Genomic DNA, 15,628 nt, shown 5'->3' on the forward strand with positions numbered 1-15,628 from the left:
GTTCAAACCAGTAAATATGATTCTGTTCCAGAAATGTTCTGAGAAAAGTATTCAATGTTATTTTTAAGTTTTAAAAAAAGGGTTCTCAGCAAAAATATTCTGGCTGCCCATGAAAGTTAACTCAAAGGATATGGTTGGAGATTACTTTTTGAACATTTGCTGTATTTTTCCCCAGTTTACTTTCTTATATCAAACTAAGTGTACCTCACAATTACCCTTTATGTATATCAATCTCACTAGTTAAGAGATCCCTTGGGAAAAAAAAGTTCTGGCTGTAGCTTTTCTATCCTTTTCTCAAATATCCCCTATGCTTTTTAAAGACTTGCTATTGCTTTCAAAGTCCCCTTTTTATATTCTTTTTACGTCAGGCTGTAATGGATCTGGGTACAATCCTTTGCCTTGCTCATCTCCAAAACCAATCAGGGTCAGGACCATTTCCAAAAGGTAATTTAGTCATACTGACTAGAACTGTGAAAGAGTTTATTTTTTTCCCTTAATGGATTTTATACGTGGTACAGAAGAAAAGAGGGACTGTAGGAGAATTACAAAAGAAAGAGGGTGGTCTCTTATTGCCTGCTCAATTCTGGGTTTGAGGCAGACCAGCATGGTCCTAGGTACAAATGCGGCTGAAGGGGTAGTACATGGTGTTGGATATGCGACATATATAACGCCACTACTGCGTGAGCTGCATTGGATGCTGGTGTGCTTCCGGGTGCAATTCAAGGTGCTGGTTGTCACCTTTAAAGCCGTGCACAGCTTGACTGGGTTACCTGAGGGACCATCTTTTCCCAATAGTTTCTACCCGTCCGATTCGGTCCAGCAGGCTGGGCACACTGCAGGTCCCGTCAGCCAAGGAATGTTGGCTGGCAGAGACCAGGAGATGTGCCTTCCCTGCTGCAGCCCCTGCCCTTTGAAACCTCTTCCCTTCAGAGATTAGGATGGCTCTGACCCTGTTGGCCTTTCGTAAGGCTTTAAAGACCTGGCTAGGTGCCTGGGCCTGGGGCCCCAAATGCATTAAGGACCCCATCTCCTGGCTATACTGATAATTATAATGATAATTTTTGCAGCTGCTGTATATGTTTATTTTTATATTGTTAATTGTTTTTATTGTTTTAAAATTGTTTGCTGCCCAGAGTCACTTGGTTGAGATGGGTGGCCATAGAAAATAAATAAATAAATGAATAAAATCACTCAAAGCAGCCTTCCCCAACTAAGTGATTTCCAGAAATATTGGGCTCAAATGTTCATCCCATGAAGCCTCTTCTTTGGACATGCTTACTGAAGATGATGGGAATTGTAGTTCAACACATGCTGAACACCTGTCTGAGTAAAGCTGGCTCAGAGCCTATCTTCACAATTTGTAGCAACTCTATCAATGAGTTTTGCTGTTTCATAAAATAGTTTTTAATCTGTTGTGATTTTACATGGTTTTATTTTTTTTTTAATTTCATAAATTCCTTATTTCAAAATAAAATATTTTTATCTTATTATATACAGCTTTAGGACTATTTTTTCAAATACTGGGGGAAAAAATCCCATCTCACCCCTATGGGTGGTATGTGTCTTCATCAATCTCAGGTCCTTTATCAGAGGCCTGGCATTTTGAGGGTTTTGTGCAGTATCTCAGTTGTTCCTAGCATAGCACTCTTCTGGACAGAGAGCAATGATATTGTTCCTGGGAGCCACTCTCCCAGCTTAGAAGTCACAGCCCCAAGTGCTCCTACCACCACTGGGACCACTTTGGCTTTTACTTTCCACATCCTCACTATTTCCTCCTTCAGGCCCTGGTACTTCTCCAGCTTCTCATACTACTGCTTCCTGATATTGCTGTCACTTAGCAGTGCTACATCTATCACCACCACTAACTTCTGGTCCTTGTCTACAACCACAATCTCTGGTTGATTGGACAGTACTTGCCTGTCCGTCTGGATCTGGAAGTCCAGCAGGATCTTAGCCCTGTTATTCTCCATGAGCTTCTGTGGAATCTCTCATCAGGACTTGGGAGGGTCTAGCCCATACACTATGCAGGTGCTCCTGTACACAATGCCAGCTACTTGGTTGTGATGTTCAGTGTATGCTGTTCCTGCCTGCATATTATACCCTGCCACTATGTGTTGGACTGTCTCTGAAGCCTCTCTGCACAGTCTGCATCTTAGGTCCTGTCTAGTGTGGTAGACCTCTGCTTCTATGGATCTGGTGCTCAGTGCTTGTTCTTGTGCTGCTATGATCAGTGCTCAGCGCTGTCTTTTAGCCCAGCCCTTTCCAGCCACTGGTAGGATTTCCCAATGTCAGCCACCTCAGCTATCTGTTGATGATACATCCCATGCAGTCTTGTCTTGCCATGGCACTTCCTCTGCTTGAACTTCCTCCCCTGTCTGCTGCTGCCTCAGGCATTCTCTCAGCAGTTCATCTTTGGATGCCATCTTACTGATGTACTCTTGGATGCTCTGGGTTTCATCCAGGACAGTGGCTTTGACACTCACCAGACCCTGCCCTCTTTCCAGCTGGTATACAGTCTATGGTTGTTGGAGGTGGGGTGGAAACCACTGTAAATTGTGAGAATCATTGGCAGCCTCCATGTCCGCCTTTGGCCATTCACTATACCAGCAGGACATCTGATGACTGGTAGGGTGTACATCTTGATGGTGTAGATCTTGTTCTTCCCACTGAGCTGGCTCTTCAAGACCTGTCTTATCCTTTGGTGGTACTTGGATGTTGCTGTCTTCCTTGCTTCCTCCTCATGGTTCCTAGTGACTGTGGGATATCAAGGAACTTGTAGCTGGTCTGTATGTCAGCTATGTGGCCCATTGGCAGTTCCACCCCATCAGTCTTAACTACTTTCCCTCTCTTTACTACCATCCAGTCATATTCTCCAGTCCAAATGACATCCCAATGTCCTCACTGCAGATCCGTGTCGGGTGGATCAGCGAGTCAATGTCTCATTCACTCTTAGTATACAGCTTGATGTCATCCATGTGGAGGTGGTGGCTGGTGGTAGTTCCACTCTTGAACTTGTATCTTTATCCAGTCCCTGTGATTATCTGGCTGAGGAAGTTCAAGCCTATGCAAAACAGCAGCTGGGACAGTGTTTCTCCTTGGTATATGCCGTACTTGATGGCCACTTGTGTGAGCTGTCTTGAGTGGACTTCCAGTGTTGTCTTACACAGTCCCATTGAGTTCTTGAGGAAGGTTCTTAGCATCCTGTTGACTTTGTATAGTGCCAGGTATTCACAGATCCATGTGTGTGGCATTGAATCATAGGCTTTCCTGTAGTCAATCCATGCTGTGCTCAGATTGGTCTGTCTAGACCTTGAGTCTTGGATGACTGCTCTATCTATGAACAACTGTTTTGACCTTCTGGTGTTGTTCCCAATGCCCTTCTGAACTGCGCTCAGGTACTGGCCCATATGATCCTGTAGCTTGGTGGCTACGATGTCTGATAGGACTTTCCATGTTGTGGGAAGGCAGGTTATTGGCTGGTAGTTGGATGGTGCTGTTCCCTTGTGGGAGTCTTTTGTGATCAGCACTGTCCTTCCTTGTGTTAGTCAGTCTGGGTGGGAGCCTGCTACTAGTTCATCTGTGCTGCTAGGCATTCATGCACTGCTGTTAGTTTCTTTAGCCAGTAGGTGTGGATCATGCCCAGGCCATATTCTTGACCTGCTGTTGGATGTCTGCTACTGTGATGGTGACTGGTTCCTGTTCTAGGAGATTGCTGTGGTCTGCCCTCATGTCCTGCAGCCACTTTGCATTGGTGCTATATGACTTCTCTTTCTCCCATATGTTCTTCCAGTACTGCTCAGTTTCTGCTGTTGGTGGCTCTGCTGTTACAGGTAGTCCCTGGGTTAAGAATGCCTAGTTTACAGATGACCCATAGTTAAGAATGGAGCCTATTGTAGCAAAATTTGAGTTAAATACACAATGATTCAAGTTAAATACACAATGGTTTTTAATTATGCAATACTACTTATACAATATTATACAATAATACTGTTCCAGCTTACGTACAAATTCGACTTAAGGACAAACCTTGAGAACTGAACTTAAACTGGGGACTACCTGTACTGTGTTGTTAAACTGCAGTTGGGAGTACACCTTGGATGGTTCTTTGGAAAACTGGGCATTTATCTTCTTGGCCTCTGCTTCTCTAGTGTATCTCCTTAGCCTCATAGCCAGTGCTGTGAGCCTTTGTTTAGCAGTCTCTAGGGCTTCAGATGGAGTTAGGCCCTTATATTTTTTCAGTAGCCGAATCTTATCCTTAATCTCCACGCCCTTCCGTAGTTCTACCACCTGACTAACCTCTCTCTGAGTTGCCTTGATCTTAGCCTCCAACCTCATTTTCCAGAGGTGGGTGGGTATGTACTGCTGTTCTTGATTGTGTAGCCAAGCATTTCTAGGATTACAGCAGCTGTAGCATATACCAGTTCATTGGTGTGTTATGGTGGTAGTCGGGATTGTCATGAGGGCTCTGTTAGCATCTTCTAGCAAACTCTCTGATGGAACTTCTCCAGTGAGCTTTGGTAATTGGTCTTGAGGGTTGACTGTAACTAGCTTATCCATGATTTTATGCCACGTATCAGCTACTGTGCTCTGTAATGGAGGGGGTGGCAGTGACGTTCCAGCTTCAGGTGTTGGCTGCAGATCCAGTGTTTTTTCCAGGTATTCTTGAGTCTGATGTAATGTGTAGTTGGTCCATCTCAAGTTCCTCTTCACTATGTTGAAGTATTGGGTAACTAGCTGTTTCTCAGTGTGGATGTAGGTCTTCTGTCCATCCATAGTTCACTCATGCATTTCATATATCCTCTCTCATTAGGTCTACTGTTGTAATAGCATCCCATCAATTCCAGGTTCTCTTGTCTCATCCATGTATGGTTTGTATATATATATGTATATGTATACATTTGTTTTATACACACACACACACACCCTATCTTTTGTTTCATTTCCAGGATATCATAATTAGCTCAACAATAAAAAGAGCACATTAAACTCTGTATTTAGTGCTTGTTTATTACATGCAGGGTGTTTTTGAAGTCATGACATTCTGTAACACTAGAAGGGGCTGCTGACTGTTTATCACAGGAATGACAATCTCTTTGAGCCATTCCCACCCCTGGGAATGTATATTTCTCCTGGCTTTCAACTCTACTCAGGCCACCTTAACCCCACAATGAGAGACAGACAGAGAAGTTGTCTCCCCAAATTAGACTGTAAATAGAGTCTTCAAATGCTGACTGATGAAAAACTGAGAGCCACACTCTGGAAAAAACAGGATTTTGGGAACACTGTGGATTAATTTCACTACACAGCATTGAGACTGAAACCCCATTCAGGACAAGTTTCTCCAGCCAGGATGAAAGGAAATGCCACAAGAAGTTACAATAAACCTACTGTCTAGAATTTATTTATTTATGGCATCCAGGCATCTCGCTCAAACCTGAAAGCAGACATTTTAGAATGACCAAATGTTGAGAAAACACAAAAAGGGACAGATAAAAAAGAAAAAGAACTTCTATTCTATCAGCACACTTTGCACAAAGGATTTACTTTCTGACAACTCTTACACTGAATTGATCATTACTACCTGATTCTTCTTTTCAGAACAGGCACATCCCCAAATATATAAACCATCCAAAGTACATGAGAGCTAGTTAGATGAACTTTAACCATCAGCTGTGCGGTGGGGACTTGTTACTCCAAGAGAAGAGAAACTGGAGCTTGTAGGGCAACATGAAAAGGAGCCAGATGGAGCAGCAGTCAGTAGGAGCAAATGCAACATCCTGCGTAATTATAGACCCCCACGCTGCAGAAGTACTTGCACTTGAAGGATGTGTATGTCATATGCATGGCATTTCTTCAATGCCCATTTTTGCTTTTCTCTTTTAAAGAAAAGACAAAATATTCCAACTGAAGACTTGCATATTTGGAAATATCACTTCTACTCCTCTTGTGCAAAGCACTGCAGACACTAGTTCTCCTACCCTGAGTTAAGCTGCAATGCAAAAGCCAGTACAGAAAAAAGCGGTTTGTTTTTTCAGTGAGGGTATTCTTTATTTATTCACCTACTCAGATGACTCTAGGTGGCATACCCAAGTGTACCTTTTGCCATGTTCCGACCATATAAGCAATAAACATGGCTTGCTGGTGAATGTGCTCACTTATGCCTGCTAACTTCTCTTTCCAAATGCTAGGGTAAAAGACCTTCAAGATAGGCCAGATCAGGAAACAAATACAAGAATTACTAGAACTCTACTTTATTGTTAAAAGGTATAATAACAGAATCTTGAGAGCCTACTTGATATTCTCTCTCCCCACTCATATACCAAAGAGAATTGAGGCAGGGCAATCTTGAGTTTCTTTCTCACTGCCCCTCCTTTACTGGCTAAGCTGGCATTTACTTAATAGATGTGGAATACCTTTTCTACACCTGGCTAGGAAATGGCTATCCACATTTTTTAAAATGTTTACCATGTTGCCTCTACTCAATGGTACTCCCAGGCACAGTTTCTTTATGGAGCTGTTTTCTGGTTAGTACCATTAGAACAGCAATTCTGAAACAATGATTTGTGGATCATCAATGGCCCATGAAGGTTCCACCAGGTGGTCCACCAAAGTCTTTTCACACTGACCACTAGTCAACTGGTCACACAAGAAGCATACTTACTCCTTCCCACCTTCTGCATTCACTGGCTGTAAGCTGCTTCATGAAATTGGATCAATGGCCAAAACCTGTTTCATTGAAGCGATAATGCTGGTAGCAAAGCAAGTTATAAAATTCAGAACATTGGCAGAAGTAAACAGGTCTCAAGTACAGTTACAGTACAGTCATGAATCTATATGTGCTGTGCTAAGTGGAACTGTGTTCTCGCGTAAGCAACCAAAAAAGAAAATGCCAACAGAAAATGCAATAATGAAAAACAAAAAAAGGCTATTCCATTGGGTTGGAGATCTACTCACTCCTAGATGTTTAGGTTCAATATAAACGTTCATACTGTTAAAGACAAAAATATAAGGAGAAGGATTTTTTTTTTTAATCTAACTGGGTGGTCCCTGCATTTTCTGAACATTTATTTAGTGGTCTGTGAATGCACAGAATCTGAGAAAGACTGCAGCAGAAGCACCCTGCAGATCCTCCAGTAAGTTTACGACGACTTGTGAATAGCAGCTTCTCAGCTACACAACCTGGGAAAAGGAGAACGTGGGCACCTTGCAGGCACAGTCACTGAAGAGCCGTTCTTATAGATCATTGTGTCATCACAATGCAGTGGGTTTATACAAGTTGGCTATGACTGCTTGCTTATTACAAAGAAAACGACAGTACCTGCAACTCCATATTGATTGTTATCTCAGTGACCTGAGCCTTCAATATAAAACAAGTCCTCACCATTTACTTTGGACAGGCCTAGCTTAACTGAAGCTCTGGATCTTAAAAAAGAAAAAAGAAAAAAGAAAAAAGAAAAACTATTGAAGACATTTCTGCTGGTGTTATTAGTTTTAAATAAATAATTGGGAGCATCCTTCCTTCAACCAGCCCATCTGGTGAAAAGCTTCCCCAGGGAGCAATCAACAGTGACAAGGGTGTATGAAGCAACTATGGCAGCAAATGTTACTTGGCACATCCTATAATTTTTGTGCAGTCTGCCCAAGCATGCATAAAAGTAACTACATCACAGAAGCTTTATCTTCAGTATCCGAATGTATTTGCTGAAGGCTCATACAAATGACTTCTAGTCTGTATTACAGAAACAGCTGTCATTAGGATGAGGACTGTGCGAAACTGCCAGGTCTCTCTGCGGAATTCAACAGCCCATTTTGCATCTCTCTGCGGCATCCAGTACAGCAAATTCCCAGAAATTCCAGTTAGCATAAGAACACTAGGAAATCCAAGAACTGCAGTCCCAACAGACCTGGAGTACTCCAGGTTCAGCAAAGCTGCCGGTATACACAAAGAGAATGGCGCATGTGTATTGAATGAAGGGACAACACACATTATGTATACCTCCAGCTGCAAACAAGCAGTCTGTTCCCTTTCCTTCTTTCTAGGGCTGCCACCTCACACAAAGTTACCAGGGAGCATGCCAGAATGAACCAGGAAAACTTATTCCTGAATTTTTAAAACTGAGAAGCACTGTTAAGCATCCAGCAAGGAAGCAACCATCTTCCCTGTTTCAGTAAGAAGCACATCATCGAAAACCCTGCGGGAATATGAATAAAATGAATCCAGATCGCCTACTTTCCCCATTTCCCCCGCATCAAGGGAGCATGAGTAGGGGAAAGAAGCAATCACAATTCATTTCTGTCTCGGGCGAGCTATCCTCACTTTCTCCCGCTGAGAACAGCAGCCATTGCGAAGCCGCAGAGCAATCCACGCACGCTCACCTCCTGCGCTGGGAGCCTGAAGGCTGGCCCGCTTCCTCAGTGGGGAGCCGCTCTTGGGGGGACCGATGCCAGAAGACATTTTGCTCGCTCCCGATGCTCGGCAGAAGTCTTGCAATCGGCGTGGCTGCGGCCGCCGCGCTCCAAAAAAAGGCGGAGACAGAGTCGGGCTCGCCCCTCACAATTGATTGATGGAGGCGCGTGGGAGAGAAAGAGAGCCCACGCAGAGCCGGAATGGATTAAGGGGTCTCCCCTGACGACCGCGGTGTCTCTCCCTCCCTCCCTCTGCTCCCCCCACCCCAGTTCGCCGGTTGACGGACTGGGTCTGGGGGCAAGGCTTACGCTCCTTATACGCTTACACGGCAATAGAGCTTTCCGAGCATTTGATGGCGTGGCTCGGCAGAGCTTCCAGCGGTGGGCTTTGCAAGACCCGCCCACCGTGCACTGCTCCCTGGAGCCGAACAAGCGCGTTCTCCTGCATTCTCCTTCAGCGGGGGGGGGAAGCCGCGAACCCTTAGAAGATCGTCGCAGCCAGCCCTAGTTCCCTAGTTGCTGTCACTAATATCCTCCCTCCCACTTTTGCTTAGACAAGATGGTGTAGATCCGCCGGGTGAGGCGAAAGAAGCCTCTCTCCCAGTCCAAGGAACCCTGAATGTCATCAACCCAGCGCCAAAAAGGGGGCTGCTTGCGCCCCTTCGCGCAAGAGCGGCTGCAGCGCTTATCCTCCATGGTTCATGGAATGATGGCCCAACATACTGGAAGAAGCCAGCTTTACACACTGCTTACTAAGAATCCGCCTTGTTAAACCGATTCACACTGCGCACGGAGTCATTAACCAAGCGGCTGGGTTCCTACAACACCGTACACTAAACTGTAGGTGGGCTACAGTAGTTTAGTCGCCCATATTATGTGAACCCAACCATTTCCGGAGCAACTTTTCGGTGTTCATAAATCGCGCTAAACGAATTATGGCTTATGAATCAACCATAATTCAACAAAGTTAGGGCTAAACAAGCCGGCTTAGCGGAAGGCGTCTACTGAAAGCGGGAAACGATTAAAACTACTCTTTGATCGCCTCCACGACGTTAATCCGGCGTGCATAGATCCCCCGCTCCCCGAAGTAGCGGATGCTATTCGAATTTAGCCTATAAAAAGCAATGGCTCTAAAATGCATAAGTTGCGCTTCGCCCCGATCGGCCTTTCTCCAGCCTTCCTTTCCACCGGAAGCGGCCTACTTCGTGACGCGCCAGCGGCCTGGGAGTCAGGGCCACTGCCTGGGGGCGGGGAAACGGGTCAGAAAGGGTTTCGCGGGCGGGGGCCCGTCTCCCTGCCGGGAAAGCGCTTGCGGGCGCCCCAGGCCAGCTGCAGAGTTCGAAAAGGTCGGCTCTTCCCGCTCGGCCCCGGCCCCGCTTGGAGATGCCCGGCGCGCAGCCGCTCCGCCTACGGCGCGGGAGGAGGAGCTTGCAAGCGGGGTGCAATCCAGACTGAGCTCCTCTGCGGAACGGGCAGTGGCGCCGGCGACGCGAGGCCTGTGCAGCCCGCGGAATAACGTGCCTTCTTGCGGGAGAGAGAGGCCGGGGCCGAGGGAAAGGAAGTCGGCTGCATCTGGGGAATGGCGCCGTCGACGGAGGGGCTGCTGTTGCCGCTTGCACGGAGTTCCAAGTTAATTATTATTCCCCGCAAACCGGGATCACGAGCAACATTCGGAAGAACGGTCCGCGCCTACTCCTGGCTCTCCTCAAACGGTCTAACGCGTCCCTCCCGGCCTTAGTTTGAAAGAAACTGAGCTACGCTAAAGCGGGGCGGGGGGGATGACCCCGAAAGCAAGCCTTTTCCCCGCTGCGTCCGATTTCCACACCCAGGCGCTCTCCGGGCTGCCGAAGGACTTCCCAACTTTCACCGGCTTAAAGAAGCCTCCGCGTTGCTTCTAAAAGAGCACCCGCCGGCGTTTTTGCGCCACGGAAACACAGAGACGGCGGACTCCTCCCAGTTGATGGGAGAAGCTGAGAAGCTGCCAACCGGGGATGCGCGCGGAGCGGCTCCGAGAGCCGTCCCGCGCCTCCCGAACTGCTGCTTCGCCCTCGGCGCCTGTAACACCCCGAGCGGCAATTGGTAGAGGTTAGGAGAGAGGAATTCCAACCCGTCTGAAGGAACGAGGCTGGGGAAGTAGCTGGAGGGATTGGGAGGAGGAGGGAGATCCCTCCTTCGGCAAAGGACAATAAGACGGGGGAGGAAAGGCGAAAGGAGCTAGTCCGGAACTTACTTTGTTTCAAAACAGCGAAGGTTCTTCCCTACCTGAAGCCATCCTACCGCTGCCTGAGATGTCCAGTGAGTGAAGGCCCAGCTGCTTTCCCAGATAGCGAGGAAATCGGACAGAGGGCAGCCCCTCCGACGCCAAGAGCCAGGCGAGGCTGAGTGGGTGGGTTGCACAAGCACTTCCTGGTCCAAGGTTCCAGCTCAGCGCAGCGGTTTTGGCTGGGAGAGATGTGTCCGGGCCCGGCTGCTGTATCGCCCGCACTGATGTTCCCTCCCCTCTCCTCCCTTGCAGGGTCCGGAACAGCCAGGGCTGGCTGCTGGGCGGAAAAGCAGCTGTTCCCGGCGCGAGGAGGAAGCCGTCTTCGGCGTGGGCAGCCAGGCTGCCTCGCAAAATTAAATCGCTGCGCTCAGGTAGGGCGTTCAGAAGCCTCCGCGCAGTGGTGGGAGCGAGCGCGGAGGGGTGTTAAGGTTGCCCGAAGAACAGCGCCATCTTGCGTCAAAATGGAAAACTAGCAATTAGGAAGGGAAGACGTCTCGAAATCCTGAACAAATTCTGAGAAGTTTTTTTTTAATTATTATTAAATTTGTATGCCACCCATCTCCCCCCAACGGGGGACTCTGGGCGGTGAGCTGCCTCATGACAGCTGTTTTTATTTTTTAAGATGTGGAGAAAGAAGATACGGTGTCTTACAATCAGTCCTTTCTTTTCAATCATAAATACAATTTTTTCCTCAAATTCTATTATGAGTTACAAATAGAAATAAAAACAAATACAAACTACAAAAAATGTAGGAATACAAAAAGAAAAATTGTAGAAATGAGAAAAGAAAAAGTAACTTCCCCCTTCATCCCAGCAAGTAAAAACAATTTTAATAGCTTATCATCTCTTAATACAACATATACGCTCTTCACCCCATAACTCATCTCTTAATTAAAAAAACAAAGTGCAAAAGCCTCGTCGTCAATTCTTTATCAGCAAAAGTCCAGTAAGGGAAGCCAGATAAAACTAATTTTCCATTTTAACCTTGATCAAATAAGCCAACCCTGCATTCCTTCCCTGAATTTTTAACAATAATCATAAATATCAATGGGATTGCAGTGGGAACAAGATTACTGCAATGCCTTTGAAGGCCCATTACCCTAACAAGGCATTGTAGGAGAATTACCTTTAGAACATAAAACTACATCCAGAATAATGACAAAACTGGCCACACATCCTTAAAGTGGCCAGTTACAATAAAACAGCACTGCAGATGAATCGTGAATGCTTTAAAATGTAAGTTAATGTTAAGACATTGCCAAGCAGGTAACAAAGAATAGGTTAGATCCTGATGGCAATCGATTATCCATTTTATTTTTAACTATGAAGCAGCCTGAAATTCAGGCATTACTGTGGTTGTACCTGCAGCCATTCAAAGCTTGGTTGTCTGTTTCTAGCCACATCAGCAGTTTTCCAACCCACAGGACTGATAATCTTATCAAGATTAACCTTTGGTTCATTTTTTTCTCCTCCATTCCACAACTGCCCTGTAGAAATAGCTGTATAAGACCCTGTGCAACCAAGGAAAGCTTGTGGGAACAAAGCTGGAGTAGACTGTACTTTGCAGTTGTGCCCAGATCTCCACATTGCTTTTTCATTTTAATATTAAAGAATTACAGTGTTAAATAACATTCTTTCTACTATATTTTTCCCTATTTCCGCAAGTATAATTAGGTAAACTATCAGTCTGAATTCCCAAGAAATCTGTCATTTTACATTACTTCATTTACTGTTTGAAAAAGATTAAGTATTTCACAATATGTTACAATTATGTTGGGTTCATTTTCTGTAGCAAAAAAAGAAATTAAAACAATAGCTAATGATAAATGGTTTCAGTAATACATAATTGATTCCTGGGGTACTTAATTGTTTATATTGTATATTTGGGGTTTTAATTTTTTGCTTTTATGTATTTGTTTTAAACCAAAAGCTGGATTTGGGAAGTTGTATGCCACTCAGAGTCAATTGATTGAAGTGGCCTATAAGCCTGGAAATATATAAAATAAAAAGAATCATAATACTGTGCTAATATGCCAGTTAATATGTAAAATGAAGTATTAAACATTGTGGTTGATTGACTTGGAATTTTATAGTTTCCAAAGTGCTATTGATTTTCATAGAAGTTATTTATTTAAAGGATTGATACGGCTGCACAACTTTTGCAAGAGTGACTCCAGCCAGCATACAACAATAAATAAGAATTACAATCCAAACAACCAACCAAAACCACAGTAACCAAACATACAGTTGAAACATACCACATATACCGCACCTTGAAGGATGAACTTCTCTTAACATTCTACCCCCAAAACTTGAGGGAACAGCTAGGTCTTCAAGGATTTCTTGAAGGCTAATAGGATTGGAGCCAGTCAAATCTCAAGCAGAAGACCATTCCACAGGGCAAGCACCATTGTTGAGAAGTGATGCCTCCTAAGTCCCATCAGATGACATTGTTTTAAGGAAGGGACTGGACCAAGCCCACTCTGCTGGAACTGTGGGATGGACTGAAACCATCAGAAACAGGTGGTCCCACAAATATCCCAGTCCTGCACCATGTAGGGCTTTATATATGGTAACCAGCACCTCAAATTGCACTTGAAAGCCCACTAGGACTCAGTGCAGTTCATGAAGTAGAGGCATCACATGTGCATATTGAGGTATACCTATGACTACCCTTGCCACTTCATTCTGGACCAGCTGCAGTTTCTGGGTGGTCTTAGAGGGCAGCCCCAACTAGATCACATTGCAGTAGTCCAACGGAGAGGTGACTGTATGAGTGACAAAGAGCAGTGGCGCCCAGGAACAGGTGCAACTGGTGGCCAGATGGAGTTCTGCAAAGAACCTAGCCACAGCTGCCACCTGCTTTTCAGGCAAGAGCCATGAGGACCCAAGAGGACCCCCAAATTGCATGCCAGGCCTGGGGGGCATTTCCTCAAACCAAAGGTGGAAACTTCCAATTTTTGGACAAGCCTCCCCCCCAAAAAAACCTCTTGCCAAAGTTGAGCTGAAAACTGTTCTTCCTTATCCAAGCACTCACAACCTCCAGGCATTAACACAGAATGTTGACAGTATTACTTGGACAGCCAGGACAGAGATACACAATTTAGTATCATCACCCCCTGTGGCCAAATGATCTCAACTGACAGTTTCATGTAAATATTAGGAGCAGGGAGAGAGTGGAACCCTGTGGCACCCCACAAAGCACGGCTCTAGGATTGGATTGCTCACCTCCCACCAATATTATTTGGAACCAACCCCAGAGAACCATTGTAGCCCCCTGCCTGCAACTGTCAACTTCCTGAGCTGGTCCAGAAAGATACTATATTTGAGGGTATTGAAAGCTGCTGAGAGATCAAGGAGGTCCAGGACTGATGCACGACCTCCATCCTGTGCTCTCCGTTGGTCATCAGTAAGTGAAACCAATGCTGTTTTGATACTATGACTAAGCCTGAATCCAGACTGAAAAGGTCTAAATAATCTGTTTCCTCCAAGGTCCTTTGGAGTTGAAGTCTTCTTATCAGACTTTACACCTGGACTTTTAAAAGCATCCTGAAATTTAACAAATAAAACTTTCCTTGTCATTTAGTGTAATGTCAGGAAAAACATCACTTGATAATGTTCATTGACCAGCTTCACTAAGTCATGTGATTTGTTTATTTTGACACAGCACAGGAGTGGGCAACATGCAGACCTAATGGTTTTCAGTGTATCATATATGCCACATTACACCATTCAGAAAGATGAATGCAGTCCATGATCCTAAAAAGTTGTATTGTTATTATTGGGCATTGGGACAAGAGGGGGTAACTCAAACGAACTCTCTTCTTCCAGCATTGTGCTTTGCTTGCTGATAAGGTATGAGAATAGGGAAGGTTTAGAAACTTCCAGGAGGCCACATTAAGATGAGAGAGGATTGTGGGGGAAAAGAAGCTGAGTAATGGAGATGCTGGATGACAGCTGAAGAGCTATCATGGCTAAAATGGAATAGGCAGTGCTGGTAGCTATTGAATATCAAATATTGAACTGTTGGTTTCTATCCAGAGTAAGGTTGGCCAATAAACTTCGAATGGACCAAGTAGTTTTGACCAATTTATCGAGTGCTGGATGAGACTGGGACAAGATTCACTGAAGCATTTGAGGGCATGCCCTGGGACAAAAGTGCTGAAGAGGACACCCAACTAAATGACCCTATAGCTGGGGATAAGAAGATCAAAGGTTTTCCTGTCAAAGAATTAAACAGCTTGTCATCTATCATCTCTTCAACTTGAAAGTGGATGGTACAATGCCAATGAATTATATAAGCCCTTTTCTTAGACCTAGAGTGGTAAATAGGAGTAGAACTAATAGAGACTCCGGGGTGCAGGGAGCAGGATTATGCTCACATATGTTAGGAACACATTTATGTTAAATCATATGTTAAGCATACATCATACTGTGTTAAAAATTGCTTACTTAGAGAGTTTTTGAGACATCTGAAACAGGTCTAGAGAAAACCTCATATGATATTTTTACTTTAGACTATGTCAGGCTATCAGTTGGGAGGTGGGAAATTGTTCACTAAAGAATGAAAAGAATTAGCAGTGTTGAAGCTGAAAAGTAAAAATGCTTGTCTACTTTGATGAGATTTGGCTGATATTCCAACTGCTTATTTCTGTCTTATAAGGTTAATTAAAGAGAGAAAACACTGTAGTCTTGTCCTATCCCAATCAGATCCAGATCCCCTGTTTATGTGTCCCTGGTGGCAATACCCATATATGCTGGGTTCTAGCATTGTAATAGTAAGGTCAGAAGAATATGAAATGAGGAAAGTATAGAATGGTAATTAATTTATTATATCCACATCTTATTTGCTCACGTCCATGACATTTCCATGATTTCTGCACAGTTTTCTTAGCATCAATACAGAAGGAGTTTACCTCAGCCTTCTTCTGTATTTTATTATTTCCCAATCTTGCCTAT

At 44.7% G+C, this 15,628-nt stretch overlaps 1 protein-coding gene and 1 long non-coding RNA gene across 6 annotated transcripts in view; one reads left to right on the top strand and one right to left on the bottom strand.

Moving 5' to 3' along the window:
- AMPD2 (adenosine monophosphate deaminase 2) overlaps positions 1-10,930 on the bottom strand; it is a 60,328-nt gene extending 49,398 nt beyond the window's left edge. The window contains exons 1-2 of one of the 5 annotated variants that reach the window (XM_088128516.1): positions 8,377-8,595; positions 7,382-7,422 (exon numbers count right to left, since the gene is read on the bottom strand). Coding sequence is in view for 3 of the 5 variants with exons in the window: in XM_007427524.3 (XP_007427586.1) it covers positions 8,377-8,455 (79 nt within the window). In the remaining 2 variants the exon portion in view is untranslated. Of the gene's footprint in view, positions 1-7,381; positions 7,423-8,376; positions 8,629-10,636 lie in introns of those variants that run through there. The other 4 variants (XM_007427524.3, XM_007427521.3, XM_007427523.4 and 1 more) reach the window with 4 other exon arrangements.
- On the top strand, positions 10,657-12,145 carry LOC148214202 (uncharacterized). Its single transcript, XR_015793472.1, has 2 exons — positions 10,657-10,792; positions 10,922-12,145. It is a non-coding gene; the product is annotated as an uncharacterized LOC148214202 (long non-coding RNA).
- The last annotated feature ends 3,483 nt before the right edge of the window (positions 12,146-15,628 follow it).

This window comes from Python bivittatus, unplaced genomic scaffold (assembly GCF_059951505.1).
Source record: "Python bivittatus isolate LINGU-HERP-01145 unplaced genomic scaffold, Pbiv_v1 ctg000700_np1212, whole genome shotgun sequence".
NCBI classification, from domain to species: domain Eukaryota; kingdom Metazoa; phylum Chordata; class Lepidosauria; order Squamata; family Pythonidae; genus Python; species Python bivittatus.